We start from the raw sequence: 13,414 nt of genomic DNA, 5'->3' as shown, positions 1-13,414 counted from the left end.
GTCCCGCCAGGCTCAGCATTAGCCACGCCCCCGCCCAGCCCTGTCCTCTGGGCCCCCACCATGGAAGAGATGCCCTCGGCCTCCTCCTCCTGGATGCGCTTCACAGGCTTCAGGAGGTGCTGCAGCTGCTTGTTGTGCCTGGAGAGCTGGGAGAGCAGCAGAGTCATGGGGAGTGGTCGAGGGGTGGGTCCAGCTGCCAGGGGTCGTGGGGTGGGGCTGGTACCTGCAGCGCCAGGATGTAGATGTTGTGCCCCACTTCACGGGGGCTCACGTCTGAGTTCTCACGCTCCTCTTCCTGCAGGTAGGCCTTCTTGATGACGTCCACCTGGCGGGGCAGAGCCTGCTGAGTGCCCTCTTCTTGGGGCGCAGGGAGGGCTGGGCCCTGACAGCCAGCCCAGCACCCACCTGGGCCACCGCCCCACCTGACCGCCAGCCCAGCCTCACCAGCTCCTGGGGCCGCAGGCTGATGAGGATGCGCTCGGCGTTTTCACTGTCGTGCCGGCTCTCCATCAGAGCCAGGAGCAGCTTGGAGGCATTGTCCTGGGGTGGGAAGACAGGCCACAGTTTGAGGGCCCCCAACCCCTTCACTGACTATTCTATAACAGTCTCTTTGCCCACAAGTCTCATGGCCTTCTTGTACCCCACTGACTCCCAGGGCTTGCTGAGAAGGGTGCTGTGTATCCAGTCCACCTTCCCCCACTGTGGCAAGCACACCCACGCCCATACAGCAGACATGGATACGGAGGCCCTCGGATAAACCCAGAGCATGTCCGCTTCTAGAGCAAGTGTACATCCAGCACATCTGCTCACACGTGCACTCGTGTGCACAATAAACATGCATACATCACACACCTGCACGTCACCCATGCTTACACACATGATATCCACACGGCACACATACAGAAAGCTAACATCACACACACCAGCACACACACCTACTCGTGCTCACATGGGCTGCCCCGGGCCCCACCTTGAGTTGCAGCACCAGGTCCATACGGTACTTGCATAGGGGGCTGATGTCATTGAGAATCAGCGCGGTGATGATGTCTATGCCGTTGGACTCGTGCGTCACGATGCAGGTCTGGTGGGAGGCAGGGGTGGGGATGACACGGGGCCCTAGGCCTTTCAGAACCCGTGGCAGCCCCAAGCGCTTGGGCCTGCCTCCTGCCCGGCCTGCTCCGTCCTCCCCCAGGTCCGCGCAACCACACGCGGCTCCCATGGCTCACCTGGTTCTCGTGGCAGGGACCCTGACAGTACTCGGTGAGGGTCTCCAGGGTCTGGATGACGAGGCCCACGTTGTCCTCATTGATGTAGAGCCCCAGCAGCCCCAGGCCGCCCGTAGTGCTGCCGCACATGATGTCCAGGAACTGCAGCGTCTCGCACACCAGGTTGTAGTTTGTCTTATTGTTCTGGCAGCGCAGGAAGTTCTGCAGAGCATGGAGAGGGACGCGCATGGCGCCGCTGCAGCACGGAGGGAAGGCCTGCCTGGGGACCACGATCACGCCGGCGGCAGGGATGGGGGCCTCGCCGGCCTTGGAGCCACACGCCGTGGTAGCCAGGCCTGACACCAGGCGCAGAGTATGGGCATGTTTCGGGAGGAGGGGCAGGGTACAGGGAAGGGCAGGGCGCAGGGAGGGGAGGGGATAGGGACCTGGGGCGGAGCGGGGGCGGAGTGGGGCGCAGGGAGGTGGGGCTCGGGGAAGGGCGGGGCCTGGGGCAGGGAGTGGCGGGGCGGGGCGGGGCCACACCTGCAGGTCCCGGTTGTGGTTCTCACACAGCAGCTGCAGAAAGCGCAGTATGGGCTGCATGATGAGCACGGACGTGCCCATCTCGTTGCTCTGCACGCGTTCGCCCACCTCGTGCCCCCGGCGCAGGCTGGGGCCCAACGCATAGCGGGATGAGGAGCTGGGCATCGAGAAGGAGGCCACGCGGCCTGCGGGGTGAGGCCTGGTGAGGCTGGGGCTGCTGGGAGCGCTCATACCCTCACCCTCACCCTCCATTCCCACGCTCACAACTTGGCCCTTGTCTCCCGCCCCAGCCCACATCCCTGGGGCCCCCTGAGCCTGACCTTTGGAGGTGGGGTCTGCCTGCTCACGGTCCTCACGCGGCTGGCTGCCCAGGTCGCTCATGTTGACGGCCACCGTGGACTTGGTCTCCTGCTGGGCTCGCTTCATGCGGTCGTGCAGCACCTTGAAGAAGCGCTCTGACTTCTTGTCGCTCGTCATCAGGTTGTAGAAGGATTTCTGGGGTGAACGGGGAGATGGAGGGGCAGGGCGCCTCAGCACTGGGCCTGGGTGCAGTCGGGGGAGACAGAGACCTCCCAGTGCCCTGTGCCTAAGGCCAGGGTGGGGACAGTCGAGACCAGAAAAGGTAGAGGGGGAGGGCTAGCGACCGCCATGTGGGAGGCCTGTACGAGCTTCCTGCCCACTGGCACCTGCTCTGGCTCCCCATCAGTTCCCCACACAGCAGCCAGAGGGGTCATTCTGAAGTCCAAGTCACGTCCCTTCTCTGCTCAAAACCCTGCAGCTACCTCATCTCCCCAGAGGCAAGCCCAGGCCCACGGGGGCCACGAGGCCATGTGATGACCTGCCACCCCCCTGACCCCAGCGCCTACCACCCCTCCCCCACCCCCTCTGGCCACAGGAGCACTTCCCCTTCATAGCTTCCGCAGCCTGCTCTGCCTCCTGCTCCCTGCCCCACTTCTCCACGTGCTCACTTCCAGGTCCTCATTCCAACGTTCCCCTCCCAGGGGCCTTCCCGATGACTCCTCCTAAGACTCCCCTGGCCCGGCACTCCCGAAGCCCCTTCCTGCATTATCGCCATCCAGCATGCTCTCAGCATCACATGGGGACTGCAGGTAGGGACTCCTGTCCCCACTAGGATACAAGTACTAAGGGAACATAGGTTCTGGCTCTTTTGTCCTAGAGCCGAGAACACTGCCAGGCACACAGAAGGCACTCACTCAACAGAGACTTATCAGAATGAATGAACAAATAAGTGAACAGAGATAAGACCATCACAGAGGGCTTTTGGAGAAAGCAGGCTTTTAGTTGGATACCAAAGGCTAAGGAGCATGTGGGAGGGCAGGGAAGGAGGCCTGAGCAGAGGCTGAGAGGCAAGAACGGTGGACATAATTGGGGCAGAGATGTGGGCAACAGGCCCAGGCAGGGATGGAGCAGGGCAGGGGTGTAGGATGGAAAAGGGCCACGTGACACGGAGCAGACACGGGAGGCAGAGCCACCGAGTAGTTGGACTGGCACTGCCCGCTGGGGCTGGATGCCCGCCCACAGGGCCTCAGCGAGTGGCACACCTGAATCTCGGTGTTGCCGCCGTCCAGCAGGCGGATGGCCAGGCCGATGCTCTCCTGGAAGATCTTCTCATTCTTGGTGCTGGTGATGAGGTCACACACCAGCTTGGTGGCCCCCTCCTTGTCCAGCCGGCACTGAGTGGCTGCGATTGCTGACCAGTCTTGGTCCAGGCCTAGAGGCGGGGAACTCGCTTAGGGAGGAGCGTGGAGGGAGGGTAAGGAAGGGCCTGGGGTGAACTGGCTCCCCAGAGGCCTAGCTGGGGGGAAGCAGGACTGACCGGTGCCCATGGGGTCCGGGAGGTCCCCCCTCGAGCTGGACTTCCGGTTCTGGAGGTAGTTTTGTAGCAGCATCTTGCGCAGCTGGTTGCCCTGCAGGGAAGGGAGCGAGGCCCATGGCAGCCCATCTCACCCTTTACCATCCAGCCTAGCAGTCCTGGCCCTGAGCCCCCGTGGCCAGGCCCGCCCGGCGCCCAGCCCCCCGGGCACTCACCCTTTACCATCCAGCCCGGCGGTCCTGGCCCTGAGCCCCCGTGGCCAGGCCTGCCCGGCGCCCAGCCCCCCGGGCACTCACCCTTTACCATCCAGCCCGGCGGTCCTGGCCCTGAGCCCCCGTGGCCAGGCCCGCCTGGCGCCCGGCCCCCCGGGCACTCACCCGGTCCCCATACTTGGTCTTCTTCAGCAGCATCTGCTGCAGCGTCCTTAGCACCTTGACGCACAGCTTCTCCTCCGACTCCATGAGGTCCTTGGTGTGCTGGATCAGCCTGGCCGCAGCAGAGGGGGCCGTGCTCGGGGCAGCCCCTTACCACCCGCGCGGTCACCGCCCCCAACCCCCCAGGCCTTCCCCACCCGGGGCCGCTGTGCCCCTGTGCCTCCGGGCCCTGGGTCAGCATCGCACTCACTTGGACAGGAAGCCCCCGCTCTCGCAGCGCTGGTAGGCGTCACTGCCCTCCAGGAAGAGCAGCTCGGGCCAGTGCAGGACATCCACCAGCACGGACAGCTCGGCCTGCACCAGGGGCCTCAGCCGCTCCTCCAGGGCAGTGATGATGTCCTGCGGTGGGCAAGGCGGGGTCACCGCTGGGTGAGCTGCAGGCCGCCCAGGCCCAAGAGATAACCAGGGCGTGACCACCATTCCCCAGCACCAAAGGGCCCCACAGACTGACCGCCCTCATCTGAAGGCCCTGGGCCCACAGAGCCGCCGGGCACAGAGCGGGACGCCTGGTTGCTCGGAGCCCCCGTCACACCCTGGCGTTTCCCCCAGCCCCTCCTCTAGCTCTGTGCGGACCTGGGCAAGCCCCTCGCCCTCTCTGGGCCTCAGTCTTCTGCCACAGGAGGACAGTAACCCACCACGCCCCGTCTGGAAGCCAGTAAGAATGTACAGGGTGAGACAGAAACATGAAGGTGCTATCTCAAGCAAGAGGTGTCCCAGCCCTCTTGGTGAGCACCAACCCTGGAATGGAGCCCCTGCTCCGGGTGGCCCCCAGGATGGGACAAGCTAGCCAGCTCCCTCCGGGAAGTGGACAGTCCAGAAAGGGGAGTGGACAGTCCAGAAAGGACGGGAGGAGCACAGGACGCAGCCCGAGCACAGGCCCGTCCAGAAGCAGCCCCGCCGCAGCGCCCGCCCACCTGCAGCTTCTCGATGATGTTCTTGTAGTCCCACTGGTTGGCAGTGGGCATGACACGGGGGAAGGCCCGCGTGGCCGTCTTGTAGTTGGAGGCATTCCGCTGGGCGGCAGCCACACAGCTGGCACCACTGCTGAGCAGCGAGCTGATGTGGGCATCCAAGTCCATGGGCAGCGAGATGGCCCGGCCCTTGGCTGAGAGGAGAGGGGTCGGGGCGCTGGAGGGCTGGCGGGGGCTCAGCCAAAAGGGCCAGGCTCAGGGGGGCAGGGCTGAGGATGCTGGGGCCCCCACACTGGTCCCCACTTGGACTGAGGTGCCCTCTTCCCTTTGGGGGATAAAAAGAGGGAGTTCCTGCCTCTTTGTTTCCACCCTGGCTCCACGCGGACCCCTCCCCTCCACTCTACCCACCTCTCTAACAACCTACAGCCTCCCTCCTGCCTGAGACCATTTGGAAGCCCACAAAACTGTGCTTGGGGATATCCCCCAGCACTCTCCTCTGGGGAACTGACTCAGAGCAGAAAACAGCTTCTCTGGATTGCCAGATGCCAGTCAGACACCAGGAAGGGCTTACTGAGCACCACCCAGGAGCAGCTGACAAACGAACTTGGGGATTAGGTATTTACTGGGAGGGCAGGCGTCCCTGGGGCGGAGGCAGGGGAGGGGAGTGGTGCTGGGGGCTGCCCAGCGCCCCGGACACTCACCCACCATGGCGAGGGTCCGGATGCAGGCCTCCACGGAGCCCTTGTGCTGCTGCTGCAGCCACGGACACTCGAGCAGCCGCATGGTGGACTGCAGCAGCTGTACCACGATCGTCTGGTGCGTCTGCAAGAGGCAATGTGCCTGATGCTACAGCCTGGCCCGCCCTCTTCCCTGGGCAGCCCCACATCCCGGGCCCAGGCCCACAGAGTCTGGGTGTGGGGAGAGGGACAGGACCACCAATAGCTACCATGGGCCTTTGTGCCAGTTGGAAAAAATCACCCCCTTTCCTCTCAGCAGTGCACAACCTGCCCAACTGTACATGGCAGCCCTGTGAGAACTCCCCACGGTCCGGGCCTGGGGCTTATAACTATTGCTGACCCTTTTCTTCCTTTAAAAAAATTTCCAATAAATTAAATGCTGTGGAAAGGGGAAATATTTACATGGCTCTAAACAAAAAGGTTATAAAAAGGAACACTTCGGGAATTCCCTGGCAGTCCAGTGGTTAGGACTCCTTGCTTTCACTGCTCAAGACCAGGGTTTGATCGCTGATTGGGGAACTAAGATCGCTCAAGTCACATGGCACAACCAAAATAAATAATGAAATAAAAATTTAAAAGGAATACTTCAGGGAGTCTTGCCCCCACCTGTGAACCTCTCACCCCACTCTCCCCATTCTCTGGCCTGTAGCTGATAAGAGACGAGGAAAATTGATACATATCACTTAAGTCCCAGAGGGGTCTGAGGGACCAAACCCATGTGTCAAGCCCATCCTGGCTGGGAGAGTGGGACCCAGCGCTTTCTTGCTACTCTAAGACACACTGTTCCTGCTCCACCCTCAGCCCCTCTACCTACAGGCAGCACTCTGACTGGTTTCCTGCATGTCCTTCCAGTGTTTATGAATTAGGTACCAGGCTCCTTCCTCAAGGGGCTCTGGGGCTGTGACCCGGCTCGAGTCTGAGGATTGACTGGGGGGCTGTGACTCTCAGAGCTCCAAGTGCAACACCTGTTCATAGCCTAGAGCCCTTCTGCAGAGGAGCAAGGCCAACTTGGAAGACTCTTCGCAGCCGACTCCCCTGCTTTGGCTCCGCCAGCCACTGTGGTAAGCATCACAGCTTGTCTTTGGTGCATAACGGCTGCCGGATGTCCCTGGCCACCCCAGGACCCAAGCAAGTCTAGGAATTCCTGATCTGTGGCAGTTCCCACTGTAATTACCGACCCACAGAAACTGCGAGATAAGGCATGTTTGTGGTTTGGGTGTAATTTGTTACACAGCATTGATAACTAATGCACGCGCATACCCGGCTGCTACATCTTCACGCACTACAAGAAAACGTGACTACGCACATTCTGGCTCTCCCCACTCCGAAGCTGCCAGCAGCTGGCGCTCACCTGCAGGGAGGTGCTGTTCTCAGAGAACGGGGAGCTGAAGAAGGCACTGATGGTGTCCAGCACGACGGTCAGCACGTACTTCTCCAGGGCGGGGTCAGCCAGGCGCTTCTCACGCTTGCTGCAAACCTGGGGTAGGAGAGACCGATGCCTGGGGACCTTTCCACTCGCCCCATGATGGAGGTGGCCGGGTCCCCCTCCAGGGGCCAGCTCGGGCCCACGCTCCCACAGGCACACACCCGAGCCATGTCCAGGGTGAAGTTCTCAAAGAGGGTCCAGATGTGGTTGCTGGTGTAGATCTCCTTCATCTCCACCTCCGTGTCCACGTAGCAGTGGTTCACGAAATTCACATAGGCCATTTTCACCTGCGCAGGCAGGACTTGGAGGTCAGGGCTCAGTAGCACCCAGCCCCAGCCCTGGCCAGGCTCTCCCTCTCGTGCTTCCGCCCGACCTCCCCCGGCTCCTCTGCCAGCCTCTCCTCCGCCTCCCCGCCTCCCAGCCCCGTCCCTTCCCTCCCTGAGCAGGACCGAGGGGCTGCCCCGGCCCGCCTCCCCCACACTTGCGTCCCCACCTCGGTGATGCAGTCCTCGTGTGTCACCACAGACACCACATCCTCCAGGGGCAGCAGGGACGTGCACTTGATCTCGGTGTATACATTCTTGCCCTCGGCACAGGCAGCCAGCAGGTCCACCAGGGAGATGTGGTACATGAGGGGGCTGTGGTCCTCCACGCCGTCACGGGCAGCCTTCATCATGTCCAGCAGGTGGGCCAGCGAGGCCTTGTCGTTGTAGAACACGACCACGTCGTCGCCTGCGTTGGTCAGCTGTGGGCAGGAAGAGGGCATGTCGGGCCCCTCGGTCCAGCAGGCCCAGGGCCCCAGCCCTCACCTGCCCTCCCCCGGGAAGGACTAGGGCTCTGAGCCCGGCCTGCACCCAACACGCAGGAAAACCCTCCCCGGCCTGAGTGTCTGGGGTTTCTTGGCCCTTGGCTGGTATCACAGACCCTCTGCCATGAGCTGGGACGTCGAACCCCAGACCCAGGAAGGACCTCCTTCCTCTCCTAAGGAAAGAAATCCCACTTGGGCTCGTCTCAGAGGCACCTCCGCCAGGAAGCCTGTCGTAAGCCCAACTCATGCTGTCCTCTCCTGTGCTTCCACCGCTGTAATTTAAACCCTCCAGAAGCTGCGTCCCTCTCATGTCAGCAATTCTGCTCTTCACAGTTAATATAACAATCGCAGTTGGGAATGAACCCCGCATGGCACTCCCGGACCCACTGCTCACTGAGTTCCTCATCTCCCTCTGGCATTTGCTCCTTTCTCTCCCTGCCCCTCCCCAGGCTGTAAGATGCTCCGGGGCAGAGAGCATGTCTGTTCCAGATTTAGGCTCAGCCCCACATTCTTCTTTACTGAGCACCTACTATGCGCCAGACCCCGGGGCCCTGGCAACACGCACAAAGGCTGTGCCCCGGCCCTGCTGCGGCTCCTGCCCGCGGAGCTCGTCCTGGAGTGGTCTCCCCAGGGGTACACGGCGTCTGGCACGCAGCAGGTGCGCCATGATTTGTAAGTCAACAACGATGCATAACACATGAAGAACGAGTGTCTGCGCTCTCAGGCCTCGGATCTGAATTCTACCAGGCACCTGAGCTCCCACAGGCCCAGCTCTGTTCGGCCGCAGCCTGAGTTCTGCTCCACCAGCGTCTCAGTCCTGTCCCCGTGTCCCCCCGGCAGCCCGGCGCCCCCGCGCGCCCTCACCTCGGTCATGATCATGTCCTGGCACTTCTTGACGTACTTGCCCTCGGCCTTGATGACGGTGTGCAGGAAGTCCAGGTACTGCACGTGGCGCCCGTGCGTGGCCAGCAGGTGCACGAAGTGCTGCAGGACGGGCTCCCCGATCTCGGAGCAGAGCTGGTAGTTGTTCAGGAAGATGTGCTGCATGGTCTCCGCCTCCAGCAGCTGCGGGCGGGCGGGGCGGCCGTCAGAGAGGGGGGTCTGGCGCTCGCCCCCAACCCGCCGCCCGACCCCGTGCCCTCACCCCTGGCGTCAGGAAGAGGTGCAGGTGCTTGTGTAGCAGGGCCTGGTTGCCGGGGTTCCCCGCGCAGAACTTCTGCAGGAACTGGTGTGTGTAGCGCAGGATCTCCATCATCTTGGCATCGCCCTACATGCGGAGAGCAGGGGAGAGGGTGCCCAGGCCAGGCCCAGTGTGGGGGTGGGTCAGGGCTCAGCCCTGGGACCCCAAGGTGGCCAAGGTGGGTCAGGAGACGGAGATGTGGGAGGAACTGAGGGTCAGAGCCTGAGATGAGGATGGAGTCGGGGAGCAAGGCTAAGGGGTCAAGTCAGGTGAACACTGAGGGGGTGTCAGAGCCCTGGGGTGAACCTGGGGGCGGATCAAGATCACGATGAGTCATAGGAAGGGGTCTATGGTTGAGATGAAGCTATGTTTGGAGTCAGGGGCCAGGGTGGGCTTGGGGACAACCAGGGTAAGGCTAGGGTGAAAACTCAAGTCGGGGGTCAAGGAAAGGCTGGGGTCAACGTAGGTCAGGGTAATGAAGCTTAAGGTCAAAGGTTAAATGAAGCCGAGGGTGGGCTTCCCTGGTGACTCAGTGGTAAGGAATCGACCTGCCCATGCAGGAGACATGGGTTGGATCCCTGATCAGGAAGATAACCACATGCCAAGGAGCAACTAAGCCTGCGCTCCACAACTACTGAGCCTGTGCTCTAGCGCGCGGGAGCCGCAACCACTGAAACCCAGTGCTGCAGCTACTGAAGTCAGAGCACCCTGGAGCCCGCGCTCCTCAACTAGAGAAGCCAAGCAACGAGAAGCCCGAGCAGCACTGCTAGAGAGTAGCCCCCACTCATGGCAACCAGAGAAAAGCCCACGCAGCAATGAAGACCCAGCACAGCCAAATTTTTTTTAAAAATTGTTTGTAAATGAAGCTGGAGTATGAGGATTAGCACAGAGAGGGAAATAGAAGCTAGGGTCAAGGTCATGAACCAGGGTGAGGCTGGAGTCAATTCAAGGTCCAAGTGGATCAGGATGAGGGGTGGAAGGTCAAAGGTCAAGAACAGTAAGACTGGGTTCAAGGGTCTCGGTATGTGGGGCAGGCCAAAGCAAAAGGTCAGGGTGAGGCAGGTCAGGTCGGCATCAAGGCTCAGTGTGTGGTTTGGGTTGGGTCCGGGTTCAGGGTGCAGCTGCCCTGGGGAGTCAGAGGTCGAGCTCACCTTGTCGTAGGGGATCTGCAGCAGGTCCAGCATGACCTTGTGGGCGTCCATGTTCTTGAGTAGCCGCTGCTGTTTCTTCCTCATCTGCTCCCCCACACCACACATCTTGTTCAGCCGCTCCAGGATCTGTGGGGTGGGGGCAGGGTGAACTCAGAGCCCCTGCCCACTTCCTCAGGCTTCCCCAGGGCCAACCACAGCAGAGCCGCGGCTCCCACGGGGCCAGGAAGAGGGAAGGGGGCCGCAGCCACAGAACCCGATCGTCGCGACAAGGCCGTGAGCACAAAAAGCTGATTCCACTCGCAAAAGTCAACAGAACAACTTGTCTGTGAAGTGGAATTTCACTAAACTCCTTCAGCTTTAAAATACTTCCATCTGGACCTTGGCAGGGCTGTGTTTAACACTCGGGGAATGCTGGAGGATTTCCTGCAAGCCAGCTGGAGTTGAGGCGGGAGAGGCGGCATGGGGCCTCCGGGGCAGGGGGCCCGCAGACCCACCCCCAGGACCCGGCCACTCACGCCCTTGACGATCTGGTAGTTCTCGCTGCTCTTCTCCCCAGGCGGATGCAGAAAGCCCTCCTCATCTGTGGGCCGCTGGGGGAACGGGGGAGCGGGGTCAGCCAGGCCCGGCCCCCAGGGCCCTGCCCTGCCCCACACCCCACGCACCTCCTTCTTGTCTTTAGCAGGGCCGGCCTCCCCCTCCTCGCCCTTGCTGGCGCCCTTCTTGTCCACCCACAGCTCCGACTTCTCCACCATGGTCCGCAGTCGGTCCAGCTCGGACTTGATCACCTTGTAGTTCTCCACGTCCTGGGCTGAGATCAGCAGCTGCACCTGAAGGTCGACCGCGAGCGTGCCTGGTGAGATGGGCACCCCCAAGTCCACGGCCTCGTAGAGACGCCCAGCACCTGCCCTGTCCAGGCCTCTGCTCCTGGCCTCTCCTCTCCACCCCTGCTCCTCTCCACCGAGCCAGATCCGACTTGGTGTTTATGGCTCTGCTCTAAGTCCACCGCCTCCAGGAAGCTTTCCCTGATTGGCCACAGACTTCCCTGCATCCCTGGTCATGAGCTATCTCATCACCTGGCTTCAGTTACTCACTGGCTCATGTCACATGCTGCTGTGGCCTGTCACCTGTTCACACAGAACAGAACAGGGCAGAGCAAAGCATACTGACATCACCGAGTGCTGGGACCTGAACCCTGACTCCGTCACCACCTCACTTGCTCTGGGTCAGTGGGTAAGGGAGGAAAGCTCCCCCGGGCCTCAATTGCCCGCATCTGTAAAGCAGGAATGAGAGTCGAAACCCCGCTGTCAGGCTGCTTGGAGAATTCCACGAATGCAAGCCCAGTGCTCAGCACCTGGTGCCTAGCGCACCTGTTAAACACCAGTGCCCTCTCACCGGGAGCTGTCAAGACTGCGTGACATCACAGCGACAAAGCCAGTCCCCTTGGTAAGAGATGACTTTGTGCCAGGCGTGATGCGAAATAGCAAAGGTGCCCATGGTAGAGTTCGCAATCTATAATATGCCGTTTGCCTCATAAGACATGACATAAGGCCTGGAGTCAGGCTGAGAGGAGATCAAAGTTGCCAAGACTCAAGGTGGTGTCACCTGCAAGGGGCTCAGCAAGGCCAAACCCCAGGGATGCATCTCAAGCTGCCCCATCCTTGTTTCCCCCCACCCAGCGCTCAGTGTGTGGCCAGGACCAGGTGACCCTCTGGCCCCCAGGAAGACCTCTCAGGCCTTCCTCCCCAAGGGCTGGGTGCTCCACTGGGGAAGAGGGGAGTACCTCCCTGAGGGCTGGGTGCTCCATCAGGGTGGGGGGGAGCACCTCCCCGAGGGCTGGGTGCTCATTGGGGAAGGGGGGAGAACCTCCCCGAGGGCTGGGTGCTCATTGGGGAAGGGGGGAGAACCTCCCCGAGGGCTGGGTGCTCCATCGGGGGAGGGGGGAGCACCTCCCCGAGGGCTGGGTGCTCCATCGGGGGAGGGGGGAGTACCTCCCCGAGGGCTGGGGGCTCCATCGGGGGAGGGGGGAGCACCTCCCCGAGGGCTGGGTGCTCCATCGGGGTGGGGGGGAGCACCTCCCCGAGGGCTGGGTGCTCCATCAGGGAAGGGGGAGCACCTCCTGAAGGCTGGGTGCTCCATCGGGGGAGGGGGGTGCACCTGCTTGAAGGTGTGCATGACCTCCTGGCGCTGGCTGAAGTGCTTGAAGAGCAGCTGCAGGGCCCCTGAGACCAGCGGGGCGTAGTCGTGCATGGTGAGGTGGATAAGCACGCGCAGCAGCATGCGGCCACCCTCGTCATCCACCTCCAGCATGCTGCTGGTCTTCCTGAGGGGAGGGGAGGGTGTGACGGTCAGGGGATACGCAGGCTCCCTGCCACCCGCCAGACAGCCAGGGCACCATGTCCCCCTGCTGACTTTGCAAAGAGCCACCAGTGTGAGCACCTTTGGGATCCCCGTGTCCCCTGAGGGCCACACGATGCCCCGCGGGGACGCAGCTAAGGCCAGGACTCCTCACAGGGGACCCACAGACCCCCCACAGGGGATTCATGAAAAGAGACTCAGGCCACAAACAGAGGCGAGGGGAAAGCTGATCTTTCTTTTCACCAACCTCTCACCAAAATGTAGTGTTTCATTTGGTGAGAAAAATGAGCAATACCTGTGACTTTGTCACCAATAAAAAAAAATCACAGATGCTTTCCCATCACTTCAGAGTTGTTACAGAAATTGCAAAATATCATTTACATTCATCAGGACTTCAAAGGAATGGTACTAATTACACCTCCGATGCGGATTGTTATTTCATGTGTTAATAAAGAAGCACGTATATAACTGTCACTTCAAACTTGTTTTCTCCAATATTTTGATAACTGCATCCCAATGCCACTGATTTCCTTTGCAATAACAATCCTATGCGTGTTACATTCTGAATTTTAAAATGCTACTCTAGGAATTCCCTGGCGGCCCAGTGGTTAGGACTCCTTGCTTTCACTGCAGAGGGCCTGAGTTCAATCACTGGCGGCAGAACTAAGATCCTGTAAGCCGTGCATCGTGCCAGAAATTAAAAAAAATAAAAACTCCATCGTAGGAAGGGAGCCAAAGGCTTCACCAGATGCCAAGGGTACGGCACAGAAGCAGCTCCTGGAGTGACGCCCACCCCCTCTGAAGAGCAGCCTGGCCTCCCTGCTGTGGAC

The 13,414-nt window shown here is 61.1% G+C and overlaps 1 protein-coding gene across 1 annotated transcript in view; it reads right to left on the bottom strand.

The window, feature by feature from the left end:
* The window catches only part of ITPR3 (inositol 1,4,5-trisphosphate receptor type 3), a 68,174-nt gene that overhangs the window by 8,851 nt on the left and 45,909 nt on the right, over positions 1–13,414 (bottom strand). The window contains exons 25-46 of the mRNA XM_070777840.1: positions 12,384–12,549; positions 10,892–11,056; positions 10,745–10,819; positions 10,230–10,355; positions 9,043–9,165; positions 8,763–8,963; positions 7,584–7,835; positions 7,252–7,377; positions 7,016–7,141; positions 5,629–5,749; positions 4,931–5,121; positions 4,207–4,355; positions 3,960–4,068; positions 3,586–3,676; positions 3,311–3,480; positions 2,069–2,243; positions 1,749–1,933; positions 1,227–1,427; positions 971–1,081; positions 445–540; positions 224–325; positions 60–146 (exon numbers count right to left, since the gene is read on the bottom strand). Of these exons, the coding sequence (XP_070633941.1) occupies positions 60–146; positions 224–325; positions 445–540; positions 971–1,081; positions 1,227–1,427; positions 1,749–1,933; positions 2,069–2,243; positions 3,311–3,480; positions 3,586–3,676; positions 3,960–4,068; positions 4,207–4,355; positions 4,931–5,121; positions 5,629–5,749; positions 7,016–7,141; positions 7,252–7,377; positions 7,584–7,835; positions 8,763–8,963; positions 9,043–9,165; positions 10,230–10,355; positions 10,745–10,819; positions 10,892–11,056; positions 12,384–12,549 (3,148 nt within the window). The remainder of the gene's footprint in view (positions 1–59; positions 147–223; positions 326–444; positions 541–970; positions 1,082–1,226; positions 1,428–1,748; positions 1,934–2,068; positions 2,244–3,310; positions 3,481–3,585; positions 3,677–3,959; positions 4,069–4,206; positions 4,356–4,930; positions 5,122–5,628; positions 5,750–7,015; positions 7,142–7,251; positions 7,378–7,583; positions 7,836–8,762; positions 8,964–9,042; positions 9,166–10,229; positions 10,356–10,744; positions 10,820–10,891; positions 11,057–12,383; positions 12,550–13,414) is intronic.

Source organism: Bos indicus, chromosome 23 (assembly GCF_029378745.1).
Source record: "Bos indicus isolate NIAB-ARS_2022 breed Sahiwal x Tharparkar chromosome 23, NIAB-ARS_B.indTharparkar_mat_pri_1.0, whole genome shotgun sequence".
NCBI lineage: Eukaryota > Metazoa > Chordata > Mammalia > Artiodactyla > Bovidae > Bos > Bos indicus.
Note: the sequence above shows the minus strand (reverse complement) of the source record. Positions and strands in the feature narration are given on the sequence as shown.